The sequence below is a fragment of the Aythya fuligula genome, chromosome 1 (genome assembly GCF_009819795.1).
Source record: "Aythya fuligula isolate bAytFul2 chromosome 1, bAytFul2.pri, whole genome shotgun sequence".
Taxonomy (NCBI): Eukaryota; Metazoa; Chordata; class Aves; order Anseriformes; family Anatidae; genus Aythya; species Aythya fuligula.
Window position 1 is genome coordinate 379,197 of NC_045559.1, and position 26,273 is coordinate 405,469.

The 26,273-nt window shown below is 48.4% G+C and overlaps 1 protein-coding gene across 1 annotated transcript in view; it reads left to right on the forward strand.

The window, feature by feature from the left end:
• The window catches only part of SHANK3 (SH3 and multiple ankyrin repeat domains 3), a 346,038-nt gene that overhangs the window by 146,026 nt on the left and 173,739 nt on the right, over positions 1 to 26,273 (forward strand). The window contains exons 11-13 of the mRNA XM_032196507.1: positions 5,664 to 5,797; positions 7,590 to 7,785; positions 10,817 to 11,010. Coding sequence (XP_032052398.1) covers positions 5,664 to 5,797; positions 7,590 to 7,785; positions 10,817 to 11,010 — 524 coding nt within the window. The remainder of the gene's footprint in view (positions 1 to 5,663; positions 5,798 to 7,589; positions 7,786 to 10,816; positions 11,011 to 26,273) is intronic.

Genomic DNA, 26,273 nt, shown 5'->3' on the forward strand with positions numbered 1-26,273 from the left:
TTGAACATCAGCAGATTGTGAGGATTCACCTGAATCTTTGCCTCCAGACTCCAGTGGGGTGTGGGGTTTGATAATCCTTTTGCATCTCTCTTCAGTTATTGTCTACTGTAAACTTGTCATGAATCTTTAGCAAAACTAGGCTTTCTCTCACCTTTGTAAAGAGTATCTGACAGAGCGAGGTGCATGCTAATTCACTGCAGTTGTCTGTTCCTGCATTTGCTCGACTTATCAGACAAGTTGTCCAAATTCCTGAGGACTGTGATCTTGCAGGATAGGCAAGATTAAAGGCATAGTTTTCAGAAATACCGTTATATCCTCTTTGCAAACTGATAAAGCTATATCTTGTCTTTTCAACGGGGCTTTTTAAGATCTGATGGAGCAACCCAGTAATATAAAACACCCTGGGCTGTCAGGGTGGAGAGGTACAAATCCCACTACCACTGTGGATGTTTTACTGGCTGGGATGCACACAGAGTATTTTAAAGAGTGAATCAGTATCTTTGATTATATGAGGGGAGATGAAACCTTTTAATTAATTGTCTCTCTAGGGTTTCTAGTTCCTCTCCATCTTCTCCAGGCATGTCTGTAAGGCTGTGACTACAGCCAGGCAGAGGTGTTTCTACTTCAAGGGATGTAGTTCTACATCCAGACTAATAATTGCAGTAAAGCGTAGGTCACTGCCCAGCAAGGAGGGTGCCTGCAGGACCTCTCTCAGCTGTCACTTTGGCAAGCTCCTGCAGCCATTTGCCATGTGCCCTTGGCAGTAGAGTCTCAGCCCAGGTTTCTGAAGCATTTTGTAGATCATGGTTTCCAGTGCTTCTTGGCCAAATGCTCATCTTCTGAGGATTTTCTTGTTTGGTTGTTGGCTGACTCTTGCACCACATTGTCCTGCACTGTGTTTCCCTCATACAGTGCAGCACTGTGCACAGTCCTAAATCCACTGCTGCAGAAGGAACCACCTACTGAACTCCCACTGCTCCTGGAAGATGTCAGGATCTGACCCAAAGGCTCCTCAGCGTTAAAATGTTGCTCAGGCCTCGGTGCTAATTAGCAGAGCACTGGTCTCACAGCTGCCCGAGGAGAAGCAGGAAAGGCAAGTGACTCCTGTTCTCCCATTGCCTGCCTTTTCCCAAACAGTGTGAATCCACCACTAATTGGCTCTGGTTAGCAGGTGATTATGTTATTCTCATTTAGTTGTGCAGAGATGATCTAAGACCAGAAGTTTCTCAGCAGATTGAACTGCAAGCTAAATGAGCAGTGCTCTAGGAACTGAAAGGAATAAAAACATTTTGTGTGAGAGCATTAGCAGTCAGCCATGGAATATCGGCCAGAAGTCTGCCTTGTTACCTGGCTCAGGGGGTGTGTGGGGGGAGAGAAGGTGTGGTTCTGCTCCACTTCTGTGGTTGGAGGAAGCCTCTGTGGTGAGGCACAAAGCTCTCTGAGTAGAAACTGCCTCCTGAACAGAATATGCGTCTTTCAGTATTTCAGGGATAACCCAGGTAATACCCTAGGCAGAGTGTCTCTGAAGATTTCATCCATTAATGACTTCACGATTGCTCCCAAAATAGCTAACTGACAGCCAAGGGAAATTTTCCTTGACCACAAATATATGCTGGGGGCCACCCAGATGGAAAGCAACTTATAAGAAAAGGACCCGGGGTCCTGGTGGACACCAGGTTGACCATGAGCTGGCAGGTGGAGGCAGGTGATCCTTCCCCTCTTTTCAGCATTGGTGTGGCCACCCCTGGAGTATGGTGTCCAGTGCTGGGCTCCTTGGTATGAGAGATGTGGACATGCTGGAGAGAGTCCATCGCAGTACCACGATGATGATGTAGGGACTGGAGCACCCCTCCTATGAGGAGAGGCTGAGAGAGCTGAGACTGTTCAGCCTGGAGAAGAGGAGGCTGAGGGGTATCTCATCCATGTACGTAAATGCCTGAAGGGAGATAATAAATACCTGAAGGGAGATACAGAGAGGATGGAGCCAGGATCTTGCCAGTGGTTCACAGTGCTGGGACAAGAGGCAGTGGGCACAAACTGGAGCACAGGAGGCTCCCTCTGAACATGAGGAAACACTTCATAACTGTGTTGGGTGTTGGAGCACTGGCACAGGTTGCCCAGGGAGGTTGTGGAGTCTCCCTCCTTGGAGATCTTCAAAAGCTGCTTAGACACAGTCCTGGGAAACTTTCTCTAGGTGTCCCTGAGCTACTACTGCGTGAGTAGGGGGGTTGGACAAGTTGACCCTCAGAGGTCCGTTCCAACCTCAGTCTACAATTCAGTGATTGACATATGAATCTTATCACCATATATAATGCTTTTCTCTAAGATGGTCTTATTCCCAGACTTTGAGATCCTGTTTTCTGGGGAAGTCTTTGATTCTTTAATTGTCTTACAACTCTGGGTACTGCAGGAGACCTAGGAAAAAAGAGTCCCTCAAAACATTTCCAACTCTTTCTATGACAGACAAGCCCTGAAAGTGAGTTGCTCTCAATGATCCTTATGGGTCCCTTCCAACTTGGGATATTCTATGATTCTATGAAAGTGTCTTAGCATACACCAGAATAGGGAGAAAAGCTGGTACCCTCCTGTGTTCCCTTGGTGTGAACACATGCATGTGATACGGTAGCACAGAACTCATATGCTCACTGTCTCACATGGCTTTGAGCACTTCTCTTTCTTTTCCCCAGTGAGTCTACCAATCTGCCAGGTAGGACAGATAGGAACAGTGCCATGTGGTTTTCTCCTGCCCAAGCTCTTCATCTTTTTAAAGATTAATTAAATACCCATTGAAACCAGAGAGGGTGTGAGTGGGTGGGAGTTATACCTGTGGGTTCAGGCACCCTCAATGGGCTGGTAAAGTGGGGCCAGCTTGGTCCTCACTGGGTCCACCTCCCCACACGGTGCTGCAGACATCAGCTGAGACTTCACCAGGAGGTGAACAATATGAGTTCACGTCTCCTGAAGCCTTTACAAACTGGACTCACCAAACTGGACTACAAAGTTGGCTCTCCTGTATCCTATTGAGTGGATGCTCCTGTTAGTTGGTCTTAGCTGTAAGAGCTGACCTTTTTTACACTGTCCGTTCTTCTAGGAAAGCTCTGAATCACCATTGTTTCTTTGAAAGTACCACTTCAGGAGAGAAGTTCAAAGTTCAGCATCTGAAGTAGGATATAGATTTACTCTCTGCAGCTTAGAGTAAAACATATCCCTCCCTTAAATGGAGAGTGTGTCCAGGTTCAGCTGTCCAATCAGAAGTTTTTGTTAGATGGTGTGGGTGGACATCCACTCATTGTGGCATTTCCAGAAATTGCTTAATTTCCTGGTTCTCCCCAGGTGTGGTGCTGGGGCAGCATGGGTCCCTGGCTCTGCATTTCCTCAGGCAGTTCTGAAGCAGCAAAGTCATATTTGTAAAGCTAAAGATCCTTGATTTCTGCTTATGATAAGGAAAAATTGTTAGGACTTATATAATGGTCCTGGGAGTTCGAACCATTTCCAGAATCTGTTGTGACCAAAATCAATATCCCATCCAAAGAGTTGTTTGTTTGCTGCAAAAGACAGAGCAGGCAAGAACAACTTGGTGACCTCCTTGGTGATTGCATTTTTTGATACACAAAATCTAGTAGGCATCATCATTGTCTGAAGTTAGCTTCTTTCTCAGAGACTCCCTGGGAGACAATAGGTACTGAATGGAATAAAGGGAGACCAAGATAGCAAATTCTGTTTCCTTGTGCATTTTTCTGCTAATGCACCCTGGCTAGCTTGGACTGCTTGGATCGATTCCCTGCCCTTATCCTCGGCTGGTGGCACATGTACCACCCGCCCAGCCAGCAGGAAGCAGTACGTGGCTCTGGGATGCTGCTGGGGATCCTGAGTACTGATTTGAATGCTGGCAGCTGTTCTTGGCACATCTAGAAACGGTGGTGGAGCAAAACCTGCACTCGCTGACACTCCATGTGTGCCCCACTCTCCAGGGTGCTCTGGCTTAGGAGATCCAGATCCAGGTTTTAGAAGCAATGAACCTGATATTTTTTTGCTGGAGATGAAATTCAACAAAGGCAACTGCAGGGTCCTGCACCTAGGGAGGAATAACCCCATGCACCAGTGTAGGTTTCGAGCTGACCTGCTGGAAAGCAGCCCTGTGGAGAAGGACCTGGGAGTCCTGGTGGGCAGCAGGTTTACCATGAGCCAGCACTGTGTCCTTGTGGCCAAGAAGGCCAGTGGTATCCTGGGGTGTATTAGGAAGAGTGTTGCCAGCAGGTGGAGGGAGGTGATCCTGCCCCTCTTCTCAGCCCTAGCGAGGCCTCACCTGGAGTACTGTGTCCAGTTCTGGGCTCCCCAGTACAAGAGGGACATGGAGTTCCTGGAGCAAGTCCAGCAGAGGGCTGTGAAGATGATGAGGGGACTGGAGCACCTCTCATATGAGGAGAGGCTGAGAGAGCTGGGTCTGTTTAGCGTGGAGAAGAGAAAACTGAGAGGGAATATTATCAATGTGTACAAATATCTGAAGGGAGGGTGACAAAAGGATAGGGCTGGACTCTTTTTAGTGGTACCCGGTGACAGGACAAAAGGCAGCAGGCACAAACTGAAACACGGGAAGTTCTGGCTGAGTATGAGAAAACATTCTTTACTGTAAGGGTGACAGAGCACTGGAACAGGTTGCCCAGAGTCTCCTTCTTTGGAGATATTCAAAACCCACCTGGATGAGATCCTGTGCAACATATGCGAGGTGACCCTGCTTGGCAGTGGGGTTGGACCAGAGGATCTCCAGAGATCCCTTCCAACTTCAACCATTCTCTGTGTGATTCTGTGTGTGTGAAATCCTTTCCATCAGAACCAGTTTATTTCTGTATCTGTCAGCCACACTTAGAGTAACAATTTGAAACTCCAGAACAGCAAAAGCATTTCTTCCAAAGGACAGAAGAGCAAAAGCGTTTCTCCTTGAGGAGGCTGAGGGGAGACCTTACTGCGGCCTACAGCTTCCTCACCAGGGGGAGGGGAGGGGCAGGCGCTGATCTGTTCTCTTCAGTCACCAGTGACAGGACCCAAGGGAATTGTGTCACGCTGCGACAGGGGAGGTTTAGGCTGGATATCAGGAAGAGGTTCTTCACTGAGAGGGTTGTTGCACACTGGAACAGGCTCTCCAGGGAAGTATTCACAGCACCAAGCCTGTTGGAGTTTAGGAAGCATTTGGACTGTGCACTTAGTCACATGGTCTGAATTTTTGGGTAGACCTGTGTGTTGCTAGGAGTTGGACTCGATGATCCTTGTGGGTCCCTTCCAACTTGAGATATTCTACGATTCTATGCTTCTGTGACACACAGCAAGTGCCATAATCGAGACAGAGTGTTTGGTTGTCACTGAGATGCTTTCTGAAAGTACCAGGTTATAAGGACTTGGTGGAGTTTATGATACTGCTTGTGTGATGGCAAAATCTTTCTTCTACCCATAAGTCATAAAGTACAACTCACAAATGAGGTCACTGGACACGTTACTAAACAGTGCTGAAGGACCTGTGGCACGGCATGTGCTTGTATGATCCTTCCCATCACAGCTTTGGCCATAGATGGCTCCAAAAAGGTTTGTACAAAGAAATTGTCTGCAGGTACCTAGTCAGTGCTGAGCTGTATGTGTGAGAACACACAAATGTTCTCAGAGTATCATAGGCTTGAGGACGAGTGGCTTGAAAGCTACCTGGCAGAAAGGAACCTGGAGGTGCTGGTCGACAGCTGGCTGAAGGGGAGACAGCCATGTGCCCAGGTGGCCAAAAAGGCCAATGCCATCCTGGCCTGTATCAAAGGTGGTGTTGCCAGCAGGACTAGGGAGGGAAGTGATTGTCCCTCTGTGCTCAGCACAGGCAAGACTGTATCTCAAGTACTGTGTTCAGTTTTGGGCCCCTCACTGCAAGAAAGTTACTCATTTTCTGGAACATGCTCAAAGAAGAGCAATAAGAGTGACGAAGGAACTGGAAAAGAAGACGCATGAGGAGTGGCTGATGGAACTGCGGCTGTTGAGTCTAGAGTAAAGGTGGCTGAGGAGAAACCTCATGGCTCTGTACAACTACCTGAAAGGTTGCAGCAGGCAGGGTGTTGGTCTCTTTTTTTCAGGTAATAAGTGGTAGGATGGGACGAAACAGTCTCAAGTTGCACCAGAGAGGTTTAGATTGGATACTGGGTAGAATTTCTTCATGGAAAGGGTGGTTAAGCATTGTAACAGGCTGCCCAGAGAAGTGATGGAGTCTCCTAAGTGGTGGTACTGAGGAGACGTGTGGATGTGGCACTTAAGGACATGGTTTGTCGGTGGACTTGTTAGTGTTAGGTGGATGATTGGACTTCATGATGTTAAGGATCTTTTCCAACCTAAATGATTCAGTGATTCTATGATTCAGAGCAAGGGGAGTAGTTTACAAAGCCTTTCTGTCATGCTCGAAGTAAAAGAACTCCAATGCCAGAGGCAACTCATTAAACAAACAAACAAACAAGAAACAGTCACACAGTTACTAGGAAGGGCTAACAGATGAAGCTGCCAAATACATTTTGTTCCTGCAGGGTTCATTTATAGTATGTTTTAAAAGACTTAGGAAGCTCCCCCATGCAAAAAACCTTTCTGTATCCTAAAGCAACAAAACAAAATCTGACATTTGCTCTCAACAGGGAAGAAATTCAGGATCTGTAATAGATACTTTCTTGATAATGTGCAAGGCACCTTAGTATTTTCACTGCCTCCCAGAGATATACAGAAATGTGGCAAGACAAACCTTAAGTTATTCCCACAGCTCTGGCATAGCTGCCTTGGCTTGGGTCTGCCACATCCCCCGTCCTGCCGTCACAGCTCATGCTGTGACAGCAAAAGCTGCAGCGTGTGTAAACCGCTGGCTGTGCTCTCCAAAAACCGGCGTGCTTCCGCCTCCCATCTCACGTGCTCTACCAGGATGGGGGCAGGAAGTCTCCAGAGAAGGAGTGCCGTTTAAACCTAAAATGAGAATCCTTCAGCCAGAACTCACCAGACAAAAAAGTGATTCTCTGATGATCGGCCCCTTGAGAGTGCATGCAGAGTGAAGCAGCTGTCCATGGTATTTGGGACTGCTTGATGTGTTTGAAGTAATTGTGGTGAGTATTATGGTCTGTTAATTTAATTCACTGGTGGTGGTTGGAATGTGCCACCAGCCTACGGAAGGGAAATCCGTGTCTTCCCTCAGAAATGCCTGTGTCTTCTTAAGGAGATTATTCTCTCTCATGAGGAAGAACTTCCATACCGAGACCCAACACTGGCTTCTGATGGAGGCACCCTGTCGGATGCTTAGGTCTTCATCACTTTATCCAGACACAATTGAGTCTGAACACTTTATGGCTAAAATATCTGTAAGAGGTGTTAGACAAGGAGTCACACATCAAATCCATCTCAGATATCTATTTTCAACAGATAGAGCAAGTGTGAGACCTCATTCATTTGATACAAAGGTGTGTGTCATCAGGTTTTCTTGCTGATGCGTAGGCTTATAGCAGTGTTTCTTGAGCACCCTTTTATTTGCAGGAAAATCAAAGCCGAGCACCTTGTCTGTGAGCAGGTGTACACATGTGTACGTGTTCCAGGAGGAACGTCACGTGCAGAGCGCTCAGCCTCCTTGAGGCTCTTGGTGAAACATGCAGAGGAAATCCAGTTTCAGTTCAGCAGCTTCCAGAATAGGTTGCTGGTTACAGGGACAGCATATGACAGTAGGAGGAGGAGTCCTCCATCTGCTATTGAAGCTCACTCCAACCAGAAGCTGACAGTCAATGTGCTTCAGCTGTAAGATGCCTACATCTCTAACTTATTTACCCAACATTGTTCTCTGGTCAGTGCTGTGAAATCTGATTTGCAGTTCATATGGACGAATTTCAGATAAACTGCCAACATAGGGAAAAGCCCTGTAATCACCAAGGGCAGGATATCTATATGGAAAAAGCAAGAGCAGCCTCTCTGTCAGTGACTACATTTAATTTGAGCTGCCCCCACTTGGCAGCCCCGTGGGGAGCAGTCTGCTCTGGCGCTCAGGCGTTTTGGCTGCGATGTCCTTTGTGTCTCGGAGAGGAGGAGGATGTGGGCACTGCGCTCGGTGAAATCACGATTATACACTGGAGACATTAAGAAGCTCCTTAGCTTCTTAATAAACGCTGTCGTGGTAGTGTTTGTTTTATTCATAATATACAAGGCGTCCTGGCTCCAGTTCAGAATTAAGCTATGGATCCAGCAGCGATTAGCTACAGTTTAGCTAGGCAAAGCAAAGCAAGAAACCTGCTCCTTCAGGCCTCGAGGTGCCTTATGGCATAGGGTGATAAAGTAGGTGAAGAAACACATTGTCAATTCATGTGGAAACATGCCAAGAGATTCTCCACACAGGACTGATAGAAAACATAAAACGATTCTGTGTGTTTTTTCTCACATTTTCCAGTTGGGAATATATATATAGAAATGTTCCTAGAGTAAAGTCTGAACCTGGAGCAGCTGCATGACTGACACAGATCTCTATCAAGTAAGCATTAACATGAAAAAGGATTAAACTAATTAATATTCCTTAATTGAAATTGAGCCTGCCAAAAACCAGACCAAACAAAAATGGTAGTATTCTTTGAAATTATTACAAAACTTGTTATAAATGTACCTTCGATATAATACATGTAGGCTTCTGAGACATTTTGACTTAATAACTTCTTAACGATTTAAAAATGAATGTGCTACAAAATCAATATGGCAGATATGAACTGGATTGCAAGCCACATAATTAATGCTTCCTCAATGCAAGTGCTAAAGAGGAGTCATGGAGAATTTAGGCTGTCATTTTGATCTTCATGGCATTTGTGCAAGGACTGGCTCTTAGTCCAGGGGTGGTATTTGCAAAGAATAACAGCGCTGGTGCTGAGCTGAGAGGTGGGCTGGCTGCAGGGAGTAGTTTGGGGAAGTGACATGGCAGGAGTGGGATCCTGCTTGCAGACTGCCTCGTGAATGTGAGGGTCTGCGTGAGCACCGCTGCAGTCAGTGCAGCTGGAGGGATACGCAGCCGCAGCACGGGAGCGCTGCAGCAATCCCACTGCACTCGGGGCTCTGCTGGCCGCACCAGCAGCCTGGGCGCTTGCACACACACACCTGCGTGCAAAGCCCCCCACGTGAGTGTCTTGTGCTGTGCGCTGGGCACCACTGGGTCAGTGTGAGCATGCAGCACGGTGCAGAGCTGCAGTATCCAACAGCCTCTTTGCATTGAGCAAGTATTTCTGGGAGCTGCCTGCAATACCTACATTTTCTGCATGCTTCTCGTGACTGTTTCTAAAAACACGAAGGAGCCTTTTAGAGATCTGAGCTGGTCTTTAATATCTCTGCATTGACTAAATCATGATACTGGAGTGACATTTAGAAGTATTATAAGGAAAGGGTAGCTATTTATTTCTTATTAAAGTGTTTTCTCCCTCGAGGGACTATAATGCAGCGCAGTACTGAAGCAGTACTTCTGGGCTGAGGCTGGCAGGTGACCCAGCACACATCCCCGGTGTGACAGTGCCTTCTACTGAAGCTTTGCGCCTGGGGACAGCAAGTTTGATGAGAGGGCTTGGGCAGTGTGCTGATGAGCAGGAGGGGAAGCCGTGCCCCTCTTGCTCATCAAAAGCCGTGGGACAGCTCTTGCCACTGCAGCGGCCGTTCCCCTCCCCGTCTCCATGCAGCACCGGGCCGGAGGAGGTCCGCAGGTGGAGACCCCGCGGTGGGGCCGTGCCGCTTCCCAATCGACAGCCCCGGCAGGGAGCAGGGCTGCGCTCTGCAGCCTCGGAGGCGCAGCAGGGACGGCTTGGGGCAGCCCCATCTGGGTTATGGAAGGTGGCCCTAAGCCCTGGGAGATGCGGGGAGCTGGGGAGGATGTGTGCTAACGAGCAGGGTCCGCAAGCATCGCACAGGGGCTGCAGGCATTTGGCACGAAGCTGCAGACATGGAGCACGGAGTAAAACATGGGGCATGGGGCTGCACGCTCACACCGGGGCTGCGAGCGTGGGGCACAGGCTGCGGGCACGGGGCGGGGGCTGCGGGCGAGGGGCAGCCGGGGGATCCCCCGAGCAGGGGCCAGCCCCGAGCTCCGCCGCCGGCCCGGCTCAGATCGGAGGGGGCAGCTCGGGGGCCGCGGGGGCCGCCCCGTGCAGGGAGCGCTGCGACCCCCGGGACCCCCGCTCCAGCCGCCGGACCGGGAGCGGGGCCGCCCCCAGCGCCCCCCGGCACTGCCCCCCCCGGACCCCCGCCGGCTGCCCCCGTCCCCGCTACGCCCCCCGCGCCCCCTCCGGCCCGGGGCGGCGGCGGCCGCCAGGGGGCGGCGCGGAGCGCGGCGGCGGCGGCGGAGGAGGGAGGGAGGGAGGGAGGGAGGCAGCGGCGGCGGCGGCGGCCGGGGTCGGCGGAGCCGCGGCGCGGCGGGGGCGGCGGCCGGGGGCGGGGGGCGGGAGGCGGCCGGGCCGGCGCCGGCCCCGTCCCCGCCCGCAGGGGGAGGAGCCGCCGGCGGCGGCACCTGCCCCGGGCCATGGTGCGCGCGGCGGCGGCGCGGCGCCGGAGGGAGCGGAGCGCCGCGCGGGGCGGGCGGCGCCGCGCCATGGAGCCGGCGGCGGGCGGCGGCCCCCCAGCCGCAGCCGGTGCCCGCGCCCGGGCGGCGCCGCGGCGGCCGGGGCTGCGCTGAGCCCCCCGGCCCCGGGGCCGCGCCGAGCCCCGAGCCCCGCGGCCGCGCCGTCCCCGCCATGGCGCAGCCCGCGGGCCGCGGCGGGCCGAGCCACGAGCTGCCGGGCATCAGCACCGTAACCTACGTCTTCGTTTACAGCCCCGGCGGCCCGGCGGGGCCCCCCGGGCCCGGCCCCGGCCCCGAGCCCGCGCCGCACGCCGCGCCCGCCCCGCTGCGCGGGCCCAAGCGGAAGCTGTACAGCGCCGTGCCCGGCCGCAAGTTCATCGTGGTGAAGAGCTACGCGCCGCAGGGCGAGGGCGAGATCCAGCTCAACCGGGGCGAAGCCGTCAAGGGTGAGTGCGGCGGGGCCGGGCGGGGCCGGGGCCGCGACGGGACGGGGCGGGGCGGGGCCGGCAGCAGCGGAGCGGAGCGGGGCTGGGGGGGGCCCCGCGGGCTCTGGCCCCGTGGAGCCCCCGCGGGGAGCCGCAGGGGTTGGGGCCCCCGGGCCGCCCCGGGTGGGGACCCCCAGCAGAGCCCCGGCCGCCGGTGGGGCCGTGGGGGGCTCCGTGCGGGCGCGGGGCCCTGGGGCGCTGCCCCTTCGGTGGGTGCGGGTCTGGGCTCCAGCCCTGCGGCACGGGGCGCTGGGGCATCGAGGAGAGGTTGGTGCATCTCGGAGCCCTTTCCAGCCCTGCCTGATGTTGGCTTTACGCCTCGAGTCCACCCTACACGGCCCTGGAGTTGGTCCCACCGTGGGGAGGGCTGCGGGGTGCTGGCAGGGGCGCGCAGCCCACCAGTTACTGCGCACCGGTTGTGGGTATGGGCAGCAGGAGCAGAGGGGAGGAAGCTGGCGAGGAAATGCTCTCTGAGCAAAACTCACAACCACCTGCACCATGGAGCCACAGTGATGCAGAACTGTTGGGGAGATTAGAGGTTTAGAGGGATAATGGGATTGCCCATTATGTTGGGAAGACTTCTTGAAAGGCATGTAAACCCCCGCAGTAGGTCAAAAGTCAGCTTCCAGCAGACAGGAATAAGAAAAGACTTTCTCTGCAAGCAGGCTAATTCCACAGCTTTTCACTGAAAGTTTAAGGATCTTCTTTTCTTTTCATCTCCTTGCCTCCACTTTTTTGCTGATGCCTCTTACAATACGGGCTGGAGCAGTCACTAATCTGACTAGTTGCATTAGCTGTAACACGAATCTGAGCTTGGGAGACAGGGCTTGCTGTTCCATGCTCTGAATCGCTAGTTCAGAAGCGTGTTAGACCTTCAGAAGCATGTTAGACTGCATGTACATGTACGTCCTGTGCCGAGGATGCTGAAAACCTCAGCCAGGGAGGTGACAGTCCAAGCAGACTTGCCTCTTGCCCCCACCTGTGTGTTCTTTTCTTCTCAGCAGAGGAAGAGGTGTAGACATGAAGCATCTGTGATCAGGCTGATGTGCCAGATGGCAGGGCTTTGTGCAGTTGGAGTCAACGGTCGTTTGATGTGTGGAGCTGCTTGTCTTGTGGCCATGGGATAAAGGTTGCCAAAAGGCTGGAAGGGATTACCAGATGGACAGGGCTTCTGGGTCACAAGCACCTTTCCTGTCTTCTTGTCTTCACCTGCTTATCCAGTGCTTTCTATCACACAATTATTCATCTCTTCAGACATTTGTATTTGCATTATGTACATATTTGTATTAAGTAGGTGGTCCTGATGCCAATCCTTAGCAATTGCACCAGAATCTTTAATTCATGTGTTCACCTGTAATTGTTTGAATGTCTTTTTCATATGGTCTCCAGAGAGAAAGCAAGTTGTGGGACGTATTGTGGCAGGGAAAAGAGGACTTCAATGGGGAATACATCCTCGGAGCTGGAGGCACTCTCAGCTGGCTTTCCTAATTTGTGGCTGAGAAGGCTTAATAAGAATTGAGAATCACTTTAGTGACTCATTTATAAAAGATCTTAAAACAGTGTAGATGGGCAGTACTTAATTATTTACTGCTTTTGTGATGCTGATTTATTTTTACAAGGATAGGAATACTGACAGTCATTGGACTGGGTGTCCTGTCTTTGCAGGCAGGTAGAGTGATGGGTACAATGGAAACCAACAGCAGGAGCAGAGATGCTGCAACTGGTGCTTTGTCATGTTTGGTGTGCTGTGTGTGCTGTTAGAAACGAGGTGATCTTCAGTTGGTGGGAGGAATGCTCTGGCACCCAGTCTGTGGGATAAAGGAGCTGGGGCACGTGGAGGTCCCTGAGGTGGTGCTGGAGGTTGGCTGTGAGCTAACAAGGGTGTCAGCGTGTCCACAAACAGGCAGCAGCCATGAGAGGTATTGGGAGAGAGTGGTTTGAGATGGTGCCTTGCCATGAAAAGGGAACTACAAGAAATCTGGAGAGGGACTCTTTATTGGGGAGTGTATTGATAGGACAAGGAGTCATGGCTTTAAACTAAAAGAGGAGAGATTTAGGTTAGATATGATGGAGAAATACTTCACTCTGAGGCTGGTGAGGCATTGGAACAGGTTGCCCAGAGAAGCTGTGGATGTCCCATCCCCAGAAGTGTTCAAGGCCAGGCTGGAAGGGGCTTTGGGCAATCTGGTCTGGTGGGAGGTGTCCCTGCCCATGGCAGGAGGGGTGGAATTAGATGGGCTTTGAGGTCTCTTCCAACCCAAGCCATTCTATGAAGAGCAGGGCAGCTGTTGTGTCAGCATGGGGGAGGTCAGATTGGGCTCCTGAAAAGGATGCGCCAGCATGTAGGGACTAACAGAGCCACCCAGCAATCTGGATGCTGGGGGGCCCTGGAGGGAATGTTGAAGTGTGGTGCATATGAGCAGAAGAGTTTTTGGGGAAGGGTAGGAGCAGGTTTGGGGAATGTTATCAAAGAACTGCTAGAGGCAGTTGCCTAATGAGAGAGAGGCTGTGTCTGGGGAGATGTGGGGTTGGGGAGCTCTGTGAGAGTACGATGTGAGGGAGGAACATATCTGAAGGCACAGGTCTGAGCGAGGGACTGTCCCATGGCGTGGTTCTGCTGTGGGATGGGAGCTCTGCAGGGAGGGCAGTGCTGGACAGGCAGAGGCCCCTTGGGACAGGAGGTCACAGGCGTGGAAGCCGTGGTAAGACCAGTGTCTCTTAGCCAGTGCTAGTGAGGGGGTTTGATAGCCATCAGCTAGATCTAATGAAATTCAATGGTTTCATATGGTAGGGCTGCAAGGAATTAGTATCAGAGAGGAGGAGAATGGCAAAACATCTGACTTCTCTTTATCTTGAGAACTGCAGAAAAGAGTTTGAGGTGGAGTAACGTGAGTTCCTCTGTCTTGCGTGAGCCACAGGAGGCTTTGTGTATGGTTCTGTTTGAAGCACGACTGTGTTACAAAGGAAATGCTGATTGTTGGTGTCCTGTCCTGGAAAAAGGCTAAGGATCCTCAAACATTCACCAAAGCTGTGTTCAGAAGTTGTGTCCCTTGTTAAAAGCAAATTGACTCCTGTGAATTTCTGCTTGGCATTGATGTTAAGCATTGGTCTCGTGCTAGATTTGATGACTGGATCCTGTGCTGTGTGGTGGATTTCCTCGGGAGCTTTCAGTAGGAGTTGGTTTGGTTTCAAGAGCACGGTGAAAGTTGGGGTGCATATCTTGACCGTACAGAATAACCATCCCAGTAGCTATTGGATGACAAAAGACAATAATCAATACAGATACTTCATTTGTAAGATAGCAAAAGAATGCAAGTAGAGGAGAGTCTGTCCTTGATCTGCTTGTTACTGATAATGAGAAATGAAATGAGATGTGAGAGCCCCAAGCAAAGAGAGAACCAGTAGTCACCAGCCTTGAAATCACAAGGTCAAAGGCAGAAGTGGCTCGTGGGCAAGGTACAAGGAGGGGATTCAATCACTAACCTGGGAACTACGGGAAAATTAGGAACATTGTGAATATGCTGGTTTGGGAGTCTCATTTCTTTACACTTTGTGATTAGGCTTGAGCAACTGTCACCATATGTATTCAACAGTAAGTCTTCCCATGTAGTGTGGTTCCTTATTGACATTCTCTACTGCAGTATCTAAGCTAACCCTGTGTGAAATAAATGGCAGTCTGAATTTCTGCTGGCTGTGGGTTATGCTTGTGTTGAATTTTTATCATAGCAGTTCTTAGTTGTGCTGGAGGTTGCTTAGATAGAGAGGATTATTTCAGTTGTGAATAAAGTTGTTTTTGCACAATGAAGGTGTTTTTTATTAGAGGAAGGCTCTGTGGGCTTTGTTTGATGATCAGCCAGCTAGTTTCCTCTGGCCTTTCTTTATCCACCCAGAAATGTTTGGGAGAGACTGCTCACGTACAGTTCACTCAGGGCTATGGGACCTGTGTTGTCCTGCAGGAAGGCAGCTGTTCTGGCATTTAGGTGCAGGTGGTTAGAGACCGAATCATTAATAACTTGGAAAATTAAGCCAAATCTTTACAGTTTCCCCCCAAACCATCTGTGACCATGGTGATCTAGAGCAGTGGGGTGACAAACTACTGCCTCCTGAGTTATTCTTGTTCCCAGCGTTGGAAAAACAGAGATGGAGATGGAGTCTCGTGGTCAGTGAGTCGGGTCCCCGGCTCTTTGTGGCTTTGCCATACAACTGCCTGTAAAATGGTTGTGCTCCACCTGTAAATCTGCTGAAGCTTCCCTCCTGCTGGTCTGTTTGGGAGGCTGCTCTAGAACCTTCCACGCTCCGTACTTTGTCTCATCTGTTGGTGTGCCTTAGACACAGCAGACTGTGTGATCTGGCTGTGAGACATCAAAGGTGCTGCGACCGCGTCCTTGTTTAGAAAAAGGAGACTGACTTTTCATTTCTTAACAAATGAAAGAACTTAGCCACGGGTACTACCTGCTAGCCTTGTTCTAGTGATCAGCCAAGTAGGTGGATGTGGCTGTGATCAAGGGTTGTGTGCGAGGCCTTCAGTGGTGCTGGAGAGCCGTGTCCCACCTCCTGCTGCAGGCCGTTTCCTTGTGCTCCTCGTCTCTTTGGTCTCCTTGGCCTGAGCCGCTCTGTCCTCAGGTGCTGGTGGGCAGCGAACTCCCTTCTTGTTGTCCTTGTGGGCCTGTTGCCCCCTGAGGCTGCAGGGCTTGGTTCTCTCAGTTCCCTTGTAGCCCTCGGACACTAACCATTCTTGCTTTCCATCTGAGGCACTCTTTGCAGTCCTGAGGACTGAAATGCACTGAGAACTGTCTTTGACCCCAACATCCTGAGTTTGATGAGGACTGTGGGAATGGATGAGTGCTGTCTGGGTTCTTGGCAGCCCTAAGTTCCTTGGAAGTTCCTCTGTGTGCTGGAGGGGAGCGATGGCAGACACAGTGCAAAGCAGTCCCCATCCCACATCATGTTCCAGTGCATCTCCTTTGCCATGGCTTTATCAGAGGCCCTCTGCAATGAGCACGGCAGCCTTGAACATGCTCTGGTGTGACTTGGCGATGCCTTGTTTTACAGCCCTGTACAGGACATTCTAATTGGGAGGCCAAGGTTACGTGCTGTGGGAGCTTGGGCACTGCTTCTGTACTGGTTGTCTAGTGGTCTGTATTTGGAAATGAAAAGATTTTTTAGGAATAATGAGAGCTTCTTGAGACCAAGATAAATTATTTTCTCTTGCTAGAAACTTTGAAAAATGAGTCATGGAAGAAAAAAGAAAATAAAGATTGCTTACGAAAGTCAAAAGAAATGAACTGAATAAAACCCAGATGTCTTAGGGACCTTCAGAAACCTTTTTTTTTTAAGAAATGGGGATTTTGTTGTGTATATGTAGAACTGCATGGCCAAACCTGTGGTGACTGGGTGACAGGGTATAAGCCTGTTGCCTTTCAGGCCAGTGGGACATAGAACTAGTGCTTTCCTACCATAGGCTTGTGTAATTTCTCTCCTAGGCCTGAGCAAGGTCTTATTGCTGGGTGTTAATTTGTCTGTAATCAGTTAACGTGAGGGTCTCCTGAAAAGGTCAAGGTAAGCCCACGTTCATTACCTGGCTCGTGCCCTGATGCAGGAGAATATATGGTCCCTGTTTTGAGATTGTTCTCCTGAGGCAATTGGGCATAGGCAGCTGTTATTTCTCTTCTGTTTGTTTCAAACTAAATCTCAAACTACTCAAACCTTTTTGATGAAATTTGTCCTGCATGCGGAGGTCTCGAGGCCAGTCTGCTCAAACTGTGAGACCGGAGGGTGGGCAGAGCAGCCAGCTGATGTGCCATCCAGCCCGGTACAACCATGAGGCGGTCAGTCCGTCCACTGGCCCAGCAGCACGAGGGCTGGGGTCGTGCTGGGCAGGGGGCTGCTGGTGGGCCTGTGGGAGGGGGGCTTCCCACTGCAACCACAAGGTCAGCAGGCTCGGTCATATCCTGCCTGGTGTCACTCCATCTGCTCTCATTTTCTGTATAAATATCTGACCTCTTTCTCATCCGTGCTGTCCTCTTTGTGCCAGTTGTCGTACGACAGGGTGTTATGTCCAGTGTAGGAAAGTATTGATTCTATTGGTTTATAAATGTTACTCCTCAGTTTATTTGTTTAAATTTTATTTTCCAGAAGTTACGTGGAAGTTCTGCCTTTTTGAAATTCCACTTACAGTTTTATATACCTGTTTTGTATCTGCTTAAATAAACATTGTTTTGCCATTAATGTGCCTCATTCTTTAAATCTGTTCCCGCAATTAAGTTTTGTTTATGCCCCTGATCAATCCTTTAGGTCTTCTCTTAAATGAGTTTGGTTTCTGTTACAAATAAATAGATCTTTGTGATTACAGTCTTGGGTGGTATCCTGACGAACCTTGCATCGCTTTGGGTTAAGTGATTTAAGATAAAGAGAACATAGAATTTATATACACTGTTTTGCTTTTTCCAGGAAAAACAACCTTCCAACGTTTAGAAATACTAAACGTATATTTTTAGCTTCAGCTGTGAACCATACACCGCTTTCCTCTCTTCTGCATGTTTATTCACTTCTTAAACGTAAGACATGAAGATGACTGTACTTCATCTCCAGTGTTTCTTTGGAGGCGTTGCATACACTGCGACCCAAGTTGTAACTGTTCCACTTGTTCCAAGATTATCCTGGAACTTCACCCTCCCCTTTATTGAAGAGAGGAATGATGAGCTGGGTTGCAGTGGGAAGTCACAGCATTGAGCTCTTTGGTGCTCACTCTTACAACGTTGTGTACCTGCAGCTATGTGGTTGTGCTGGGCTAGCTGTTGTGCTCCTGGAGCAGCTTTTGGTAGAACAGCATTGGCCTGGGCCCAGGTGCCTGAAACATCCCACCTGGATCGTCAGTACTTGGGCAGCCCTAGGCTCCAGGGTGGAAAGCACTTTTTAGTCAGCAGCCTCTTCCATTCAGAGCTGGCTGCAGTCTTGTGGTGGCTTTGAATTATGCCCACTACTGCAGCATAACCTAGAAGAAAACCAAAAAGCTGGGGTAGGAGTGTGGGGGTTTTAGCTCTAAGGATCCTGCTTTCCTGACAGCTGCAGGTGATCAGCAGGCTGTGGGATACTTGCATCCACCTGGGCACCCCTCAGCACTGGTGGCAGGTTTGCACATTTGGGCTCTGAGCAAGTGCCGCAGATTCCACAAAGCAGTGAGGTATGTTAAGACAGTGGGAGGAGGGGAAGGCAGCTTATTGGATTCTTATAAAATCTTTGAAATGTTGTTTATGGTCTAATATTGATCAAGAATTAAGAAAAAGATGGGGAGGTATCTAACGAGGACTGTGCGATAGGAAGAAGTGTCAAAATTTACTTAAGTGCAAAGAAGAAATGGAGATTCCCTGGGGACACGCAGAACAAGTAATCCCTCTACGATTATTAAAGCTGCCACCAGTTGGCATTATAAACTCTATTTTTAGTAATCCTAAACTATGACTAGAAAAATTGGTCTGGCCTAAAATTTTCTCACTCAAAGTTTAATTGTTTGCCACAGATCAGGCTGTGCACACTTGGGCTTCTTCAATGTAATCTGAAAGAATACACATGCTTGCCAGAGGAGGTATTTCTGTGCACTGCACCAGTGCCCCGGGATGCAGGGCAGGGAGCCCTCCAGGAGGGCACAGAGCTGATGCTGCAAACAGCAACCCCAGCACAATCCCTGAATGAAGCAGGTAGTGTACGTGTAGAAATGCAGGTGAGCTGCATCTGGCATCAGGGCTTAGTCTCAGAGTTGCATTTGAAGACTACCAGACATCAACACCTGTGACGCTGCTGGAGCTCTTAGGATGGTTGTTTGGAGCAGACTCCAGTGGTTGCATATTGGGTGGAGGAGATACTGTCTTAAGAGCATTCTTAAGCTGAGTTTTTTGTTGTCTTTTTTTTTTTTTTTTTTTTTTTAAATTGTCATTAGTAACAAAACTTATCATAAACCCCTTGATCCTGCATTTCCCTTTATAGCGTTTTTTTCTGTGAATGAGTTTAATCCCGAGTGTTTCCAGTTTCTTCAGGACCAGGAAGGAATTCAGTTTACTGGACAATCTTTTCCTTTGAACCAGGGTCAGGAAATTCTTTCTGTTCCTTCTTATTTCTTCTACTGGGAAGGTCATTTTGAAAGAGATGGGAAGAAGCCAAGATGCGGCTGGTTGCTGTAGCCTGGTATGAGAATTATACAACCTCTCGGGATTGCTGTCTGTCATAAGTCCTGCCTTCTGCTGTGCTAAATTTCTTTGAGTTTAGGGCAGGATTTTTCCACTGAGATTAGTGTTGCAGGTCAACAGCATGGCTTCTGGATTGTTGGTGCTATGAAACTGAAAATGTCCAGCTGAGTCCAAATAATCCTTCTGGAGAGGAAGGATTGAAAAATTGAATGAAAAATCACAGTCAGAAAACAAAGGGAGGATTTAGAGATTGTGTCAGGCAGAACAGAATCAGGATCTCTGTTCTCTGCTACGGGTAGGACAAAACTGACCTGAACTATTGTGGTCCATTTGTCTCCATCTGTACTTCACATCCAAGGAAAAGGTTGCAGAGGTTTTGCTCATTTATTATAAAAACATCTCCCTCTAAAACTTTTTGGTACTTTTTTTCTTCAGCATTAGTTCATCTGCCAGGGACTTTTAGTCTTGAAAACTTAGGGGAACTTTCTTCAGACATCAGCTATTTTCAGTTCCAGCTTTCTACAAATGCTCATTATAGATGTAACGCCATGCTGGTGAGATAATTAGGTGGTGAAAGCATAACCATATAAGATAGAGTTTTTATTAATGGGAATCACGTGGGTGTGCAGTGTCCTGTTGTGCCTGTTTCCCACACAGGATTCAGGTCTGCTGCCTGTGAGTATTCACACTGAAGCTTTAAAGGGTGTTAGAAAACCTGTAGGTCAAGAAGACTCTTTCCTGTGATGTTCTGAATTTTTCATTCTTCTTCTGTGTGTTTTTAAGGGAATTTCTTCTATTATTAAAGAGAATGGTTATCATTTCCTATGTCAACATCTCTGTTTGCATATATAGCAATGAGTAATGTTGCCTCAGTGTCCTTTTGAAATGCTCCAAGATGAAATTCTTAGTGCTTTGAAATGCTATTTGAAAGTCATATAGGTACCCAGTGTGAGATTGGATTATTGCATATTGCCTTAAAAATGATAACATTTGTGCTTGGCATCTACAATGATATGCTGAGAATTCTTCCCAGCTTGTCACTGTAGGAGAGGAAGCCTTGTTGACAAGTCAAAGAACAAGATGCCATCAAAACTCTTATTTCCATAATGGAAATCTTCTGTTTCCCACTCTTTTCTTGGGTACCTGTTATGGTTGGCTGTGTCATTAGACCAGCAGAATGAGGTGAGAAACAGAAGGTTCACTGCAGACTTTATTGGGATGGTTGTACTTGGCTTGTGTACATCAGTTCAGTAGCTGGACCCAAGCATGCTCTTCTCAGAGGACAGACAAAAGATACATGCTCAAGCTTGACTAGCACAGGAAATGTCATCTAATTTTATTAATATTATTTCCAGCAGGTTGTTTGGAATGGCTTTAGGTCTCTGTTTACTTTTTGCATCTTGCTTTGGATAGACTTTTTCCTTACAAGAATTTTTTCTCTTAAGGTGTACGCTTTTTTTTTTAAACAAAATTTTAAACCAAACTTATGATGCAATTTGTTCTTCATCCACTGGTTGCTCTTCTAGCATTGTAGTACTTAAAAGTGCAAATGCCTGGGGAAAAATGTAAAAGTAATCCTCTTAATTAAACACTGTCAGTGCTTTTCGGGAGGTGTGTTTGGGGGGTTACACTCCTGAATGCCTTCTGAAGGTCCTTCTCGATTTCCTATGCTTTGCCTACATCCGAATTCTACAGCAAAGATGAATTTGTCTCTTAACTGTGCAATGCTGAATAGTGTTTGAAAGTATTAAGAATTTAAAGAGCCTTCCTGAGTGGCCACTGAACCAAGGTACTTGTCAGAATAATAGCCAAGGTTATTCCCTCCTCAGTTTCCTCTAGCAAGGTACAGTTCTTAACGCGGTGACATTTTCTGCTTGTTGACTCGGGAAGCGCAGGACAAATACAAATGTCTCATCTCATCTGCCACATGCTCCTCTACTTCCCACATCTGTCAGATGCATTTTCGGGACAATCGGGTACTGACAGCCAGCATCGCCTTTCTGTCTTAAATCAAATTACAGTGAGGTTTGCTTTAGCTGCTGAATGTCTTCAGTCAAAACCCTGGCAGGTGCTGTTTGGTACTACCCAGCCATCATCCCATGGGCACAACCCATCCCATTCCTAGACCACCGCTGACAAATTGAGCTCTTCTCCCTTAGTTCAGGCCTGTCTTTGGCTTGTCCTAGCCATATCCTGGGCACCGGCTTCAGCTGCCCTCACCAAACAGTGCCCCCTGGGCCCTGAGCTGCTGGCCCTCAGCGGCCGAGTAGGCCGTTCTGCTCTGCTGTTACTCACTTGCATGTTGTTTTGTTTTGTGTTTTAAACCATGAAATAGCTTGAAATTTGGGTTAGGTTATGAGAGAACTTACTATGAGAGAATTTGTCTGTTCACATTCCCAGAATTTTACTTACATATCTCTGTGCCTATACACACATAACTTGTGCGATCCCTCACGCCCTGTCTGACGTCCCGCAGCAGGCTGCACGCAGCCCCACGAGCCCCGTGCAGACCCCGCAGTGCCTGTGCTCATCGCGTTTCCATTCCCTGTTGCTTACGAGGCTCGGGCTGACCCCTGCAGCGCCGTGCCCGGCAGTTCCCTCGCTGCCTGTCATTCTGCGACACGGGGAGCTTTGGCCTTCATTGCTGCCTCATGATGACCTGCTTGTTAACGTTGGCATGCCTGCTCGGTGCATTGCTTTCCTTGTTGTCCGGTGTGTCTTTTATACTGAGCAGTTCTCCAGCATGTGATGTGATGAATCAGGTGTTTTCTCATCCCATGTACCTGTGCAGTGAAAGTAAGCTGTCCCAGCCAGGTGGGTTGTCTCCTAGATCCCTCTGTGTCGAGCAGTTTCCCAGTAATAAAAGGACTACTTTTCCCCTCCCCAAGCTAGTTTCCCAGCTCTGGTAGTTTTTCTTCTGGAATGGTTTTTTTTTTTGTCTGTTGCACTTGAGTTATTTCTGTAAAGGGTAGAAAGTCTGATTTCCTCCCTCCCACATCAGTGTTCTGTAGGGTTTCTCTGGGTGACCTGACAGATTTAGAAAGGAGTAGCATAGGTAGAAGATGTATTATTCCACGGTCTTTAAAAGCTCTTAGTTAGGCTGTTCTGACTCCATCAGGGCAAAGTCACCTTTGAGCATGTCCCTTAGGGCACAAAGCAGAGTGGCTGTTCCTGGAGAGTCCCTGGGGGTGTCAGCATGAACCGCCTCGGCTCAGCCATCCACATGCAGGGGCTGACGTTGGGATCAGGGTAACCCCACTACTGCAAACCTGCTGGCGTGTGTTGAGCACCGTGTGAATCCCCAGAGCCTCCATGACGGGTCCAGAGGGATGCTCTAGGCTGTCAGAGATGAGAGGGGGTGATTCATCTGTCTGCATGTGGCTGTCTATATACACAGCTACACCTGAGATAGTTGTCTAGACTCCCTGTAGTCAGTGGTAAGAAATAGCTCTTCCAAAGTGCAATTTATCTCATCCCGAGTTAGACATTTAAAATAAGTCTGATGAATCACACCCTGAAATAGGCTATTTCTCTGTTGACTAGCTCAGATATAGATAGCCTTTTAGCTCTCTGTTTCATCTGTCTTGACCATTAGCCGTGGCTATTACAAGCCATAGCAAGGGGTTGCTTGACTTCAGCATCCACTTTCTGTCCAGAAATTGTTCTGCTGTTGTCTTTACTTAACATCCGGCTGTGGAAGTTAATGAAAAGGGCAGTCATCAATCTGACACTCCTCACCGATCCCAAGTGGGTATTAACTAAAGATATTGGTCTTCTCTTGGAACCAGCAAAATGTTCCCTAATGAATCATACTTTCACAGTGTAGACCGGTTTCCATGTGGCCGAAACATTGCTTTGCAAAGGGAGCGAGAGACAGATGTTCATGGCTGTCTCAGTGCCCGCTGTTTCATTTAGGTAGTGAATTCCTATCTTTAGTCTTTTAAGGGTGAGGTTAATTAACGGCTGAACAAACCTGCTGGTGGGTGTCCTTTGCATAAAGATCAGATGTGTTTCTGTTCGAGGCTTTCCAGCTCTGGAGAGGTGAGACTGGCGCTTTAGCAGCTCGCTCCCAAGGTGGAGCTCTGTTGTGTGACTGTCTGGGACTCTGCTGGCACAGGCTTGCCAAATAATCTGAATCCTCAGCTTTGGGGAGAAGCGTGCCAGCAGAAATCTCTGTGCCTGACAGTAACAGCTTGCTTTGAATCCAGCCACATGTTTGTGGATTAAATATGGACCTTGGGTCTAACACCTGTAAGACACACCAGGGGCTGCCTCTTTGCTGTCCAAACAGTGTCTCTTAAAATTAGAGGCACTGCTGTCACATCAGCTGGGAGTAGCTGATGGGCATGAGGGGTCATCCTTAGAGTGTTTGTTTCTTGTCTTGATTAAAAATTAGTAATGATCCACATACTCTGCTCTTTGTTTAAGGCTTTCTGTCAGATCATGTGCATGTAGTACTGTTCTCATCTGATCTCCTGCTGCCTGTCAGAAGAAGCATTTCCTTCTCTGTGGGCTTGTGATTGATATACTTGAGTAAAATGTTGGGACAGTTTAATACAGTCTGCTTACAGACTGGGCAAGAGATGATGCTGCTGCCTTTGTGAGCTGGAGAGCGTCAGCACATCGGTTATTAACTCACAGAAAGCCTTAGGGAAGGAAGGCTTGAATCTGAGCCGAGTCTTGGGAAGAACTCAGGTGCGATGTGATGTAAAAGCTAAACCCAGGGCACAGATCTTGCACCTTGTCCATGGGGAGCATGGATGGATGTCTCAGCAGACTTCTAGCAGGTTGATGAAGAGAGCATCTGTTGCCTATTTCTATAATGTAAGTGATTATGATGATTTTCTGTAAGTTCTGTGCATTACCTCTAAATATTATTTAGTTAACTTTTAATTGTAAGAATAATCCTAGCTTGATAGGAGCACAAACATTACAGTCTAAGGAAGCTGTTTAAAGTTGTAGCAGGTGAGGTGAGGGATTTCCAGTGCTCCTGTACAAGTTCACACACCTGCAGGACGGCAGGGAGCCCCTCCACTTAACTGCAGTGGTTATCTGGGGGCTGTGTGAGCCAGGAAGAGGCATTTTTGGTGTCAGCTTTTAGTACCGTGGGTTTGTCAGGGGAGTTGTGAGCTTCATGTGACACCACAAGGCATGCGCTCGATCTTGAGTCTTGTAAGGGCTTTGGTGTGTGCTTGTGGTTGTGGGCCCTGTGCCCAGCCCTGTTCTCACCTGCCTGGGGCTGCTTTCTCAATGCAAGTTGTTCGGTGAGACCATGTGGTGGCCAAAGTCAGGCCAGCTGTAAGGGCACCTTCTGGTTTCATCAGGAGCACTGCTGGCCTTTAAGTTAATGAGTTTTCTTTGCACTCCTGCTCAGCTCTATTCTGTGGCCCTAACATCTAGATCTGCTTCTGGGATTTTGGTGACTTGTTTAGCCGAATCTTTTGATTGTTGTCGTTCTTGAACCCAGGGAGTTCTTGTTAATTGGCTGTCTGCGGTGAGCATTTGCGCAGTACTGACTGTTGAACATCTGCTTATCAACAGTTTGGTCATTTGAGATTTTTGTTAGGTACTACAATCTTCTTTTTTTTTTTTTTTTCCTTCTTCAGGTCTTCACTATATAGGGCACCCAGAAGAGCTGGTCCATGCTGCCCTTTGTAATAGACCAGTTTACCCACTTCCAGCTTTTTTGGCCTCTGACTTGGACCAAAAATAGTTCATTTAGTTTAGTTCAGTTCTCTCCACTCCCAAAGCTACAATTATCATAAAAGAAATTATATTCACTTTAATTCTGCAGAAGAGCATCTACTTATAAATATGACTTGCTGTGACTAATACATTTCAGTTCAGATCACTAATGTAAATTAACTAATCTTTTGGTACATCAGAATCTTGGCATTGTAATAATTTTTTTTATCAGTGACAGGTAAAAGGAGGGGATGCGCCTGGTGATATAACTGTACTGATCTGTACAAGGTGGTTGGGGTGTGTGGGCATCTTTCAGCAATGTTGCTGTTTACAAACTTTTGGATATATGGGTAGTAAATGTAAAATCCCATGGTTTGGTTTCTGGGTATTGTTTTTCCTGGGTTCTCTGGGGAAAAAGAGTTTCTTTACATTCCTCCTTTCACACTGAGATTTCTGTAGGCTATAAATCAGTTAGAGAGAGTTTGAGGGCACTTTTAGATATGCACACGAACAGGACGATATTTATTCTAACTTCTTTTGAAATGCTCTCTGGGTTTTGGGGTGTGTTTGTGGTAATTATTAGTCAAATTATTGTGGCAATGCAAGATTGGCTTTCCTCTTGGCTTGGCTGCAGACAAACGTAACATGGCAAAGACGTCTTCCTGCCAGGCGTAATGGCAAACAAATCTGGGGCTAAAATGTATTTTGCAGATGACCTCTATAGAAAACCTGTTGGAAATCAGGTTTGCGATTTTAACAATACATAGACTGTCTTTCCTTGGAAACCACTTGAATTAGTAAGACGGTCAAGTCAAATGCATTTAGTTGTGCACTGAGCTGGCAGCTCTCCCTATTTACCTTCCAGAATTAGAAAATGCTTCATTAATTCAAGTCAGCATCTTCTGTGTGCTTCAGTTTGACCTTAGTAGTGTCCCAGTTTTCGGCTATGGGGGCACACATACCTATTATTAGAGGGAAAATTTGGGTGTGAACTTGCCAGGCTTTAGTTGCTGCAGGATTGATGTGCGCTAGGATAACTTGGATTTCTTCTCACTGAAAGAGTGTGTGTACTGTGTTCATGGCAATGTAGGTCTGCATCTGGACAACTCTGCAGAGCAGCTGAAGCACTAATGGGCTGTTTGCATGCTTATGTGTTTAAAAGCATGTTTACATAGCCAAGCTGTTAGGCATCTGGAGAGCTGCCTCACGAACCTCTGGCTTCTCTCCTTACTGGTATATATTCTTTGTACCTGGCACTATGACGATAGCAACAGGTTTGAAAGGGCCATGCATCTTTTATGGTATGTCTCCTTTTGGTATTCTGCCTGTTCTGGGGATCTGTGTCGTGGATGCTGA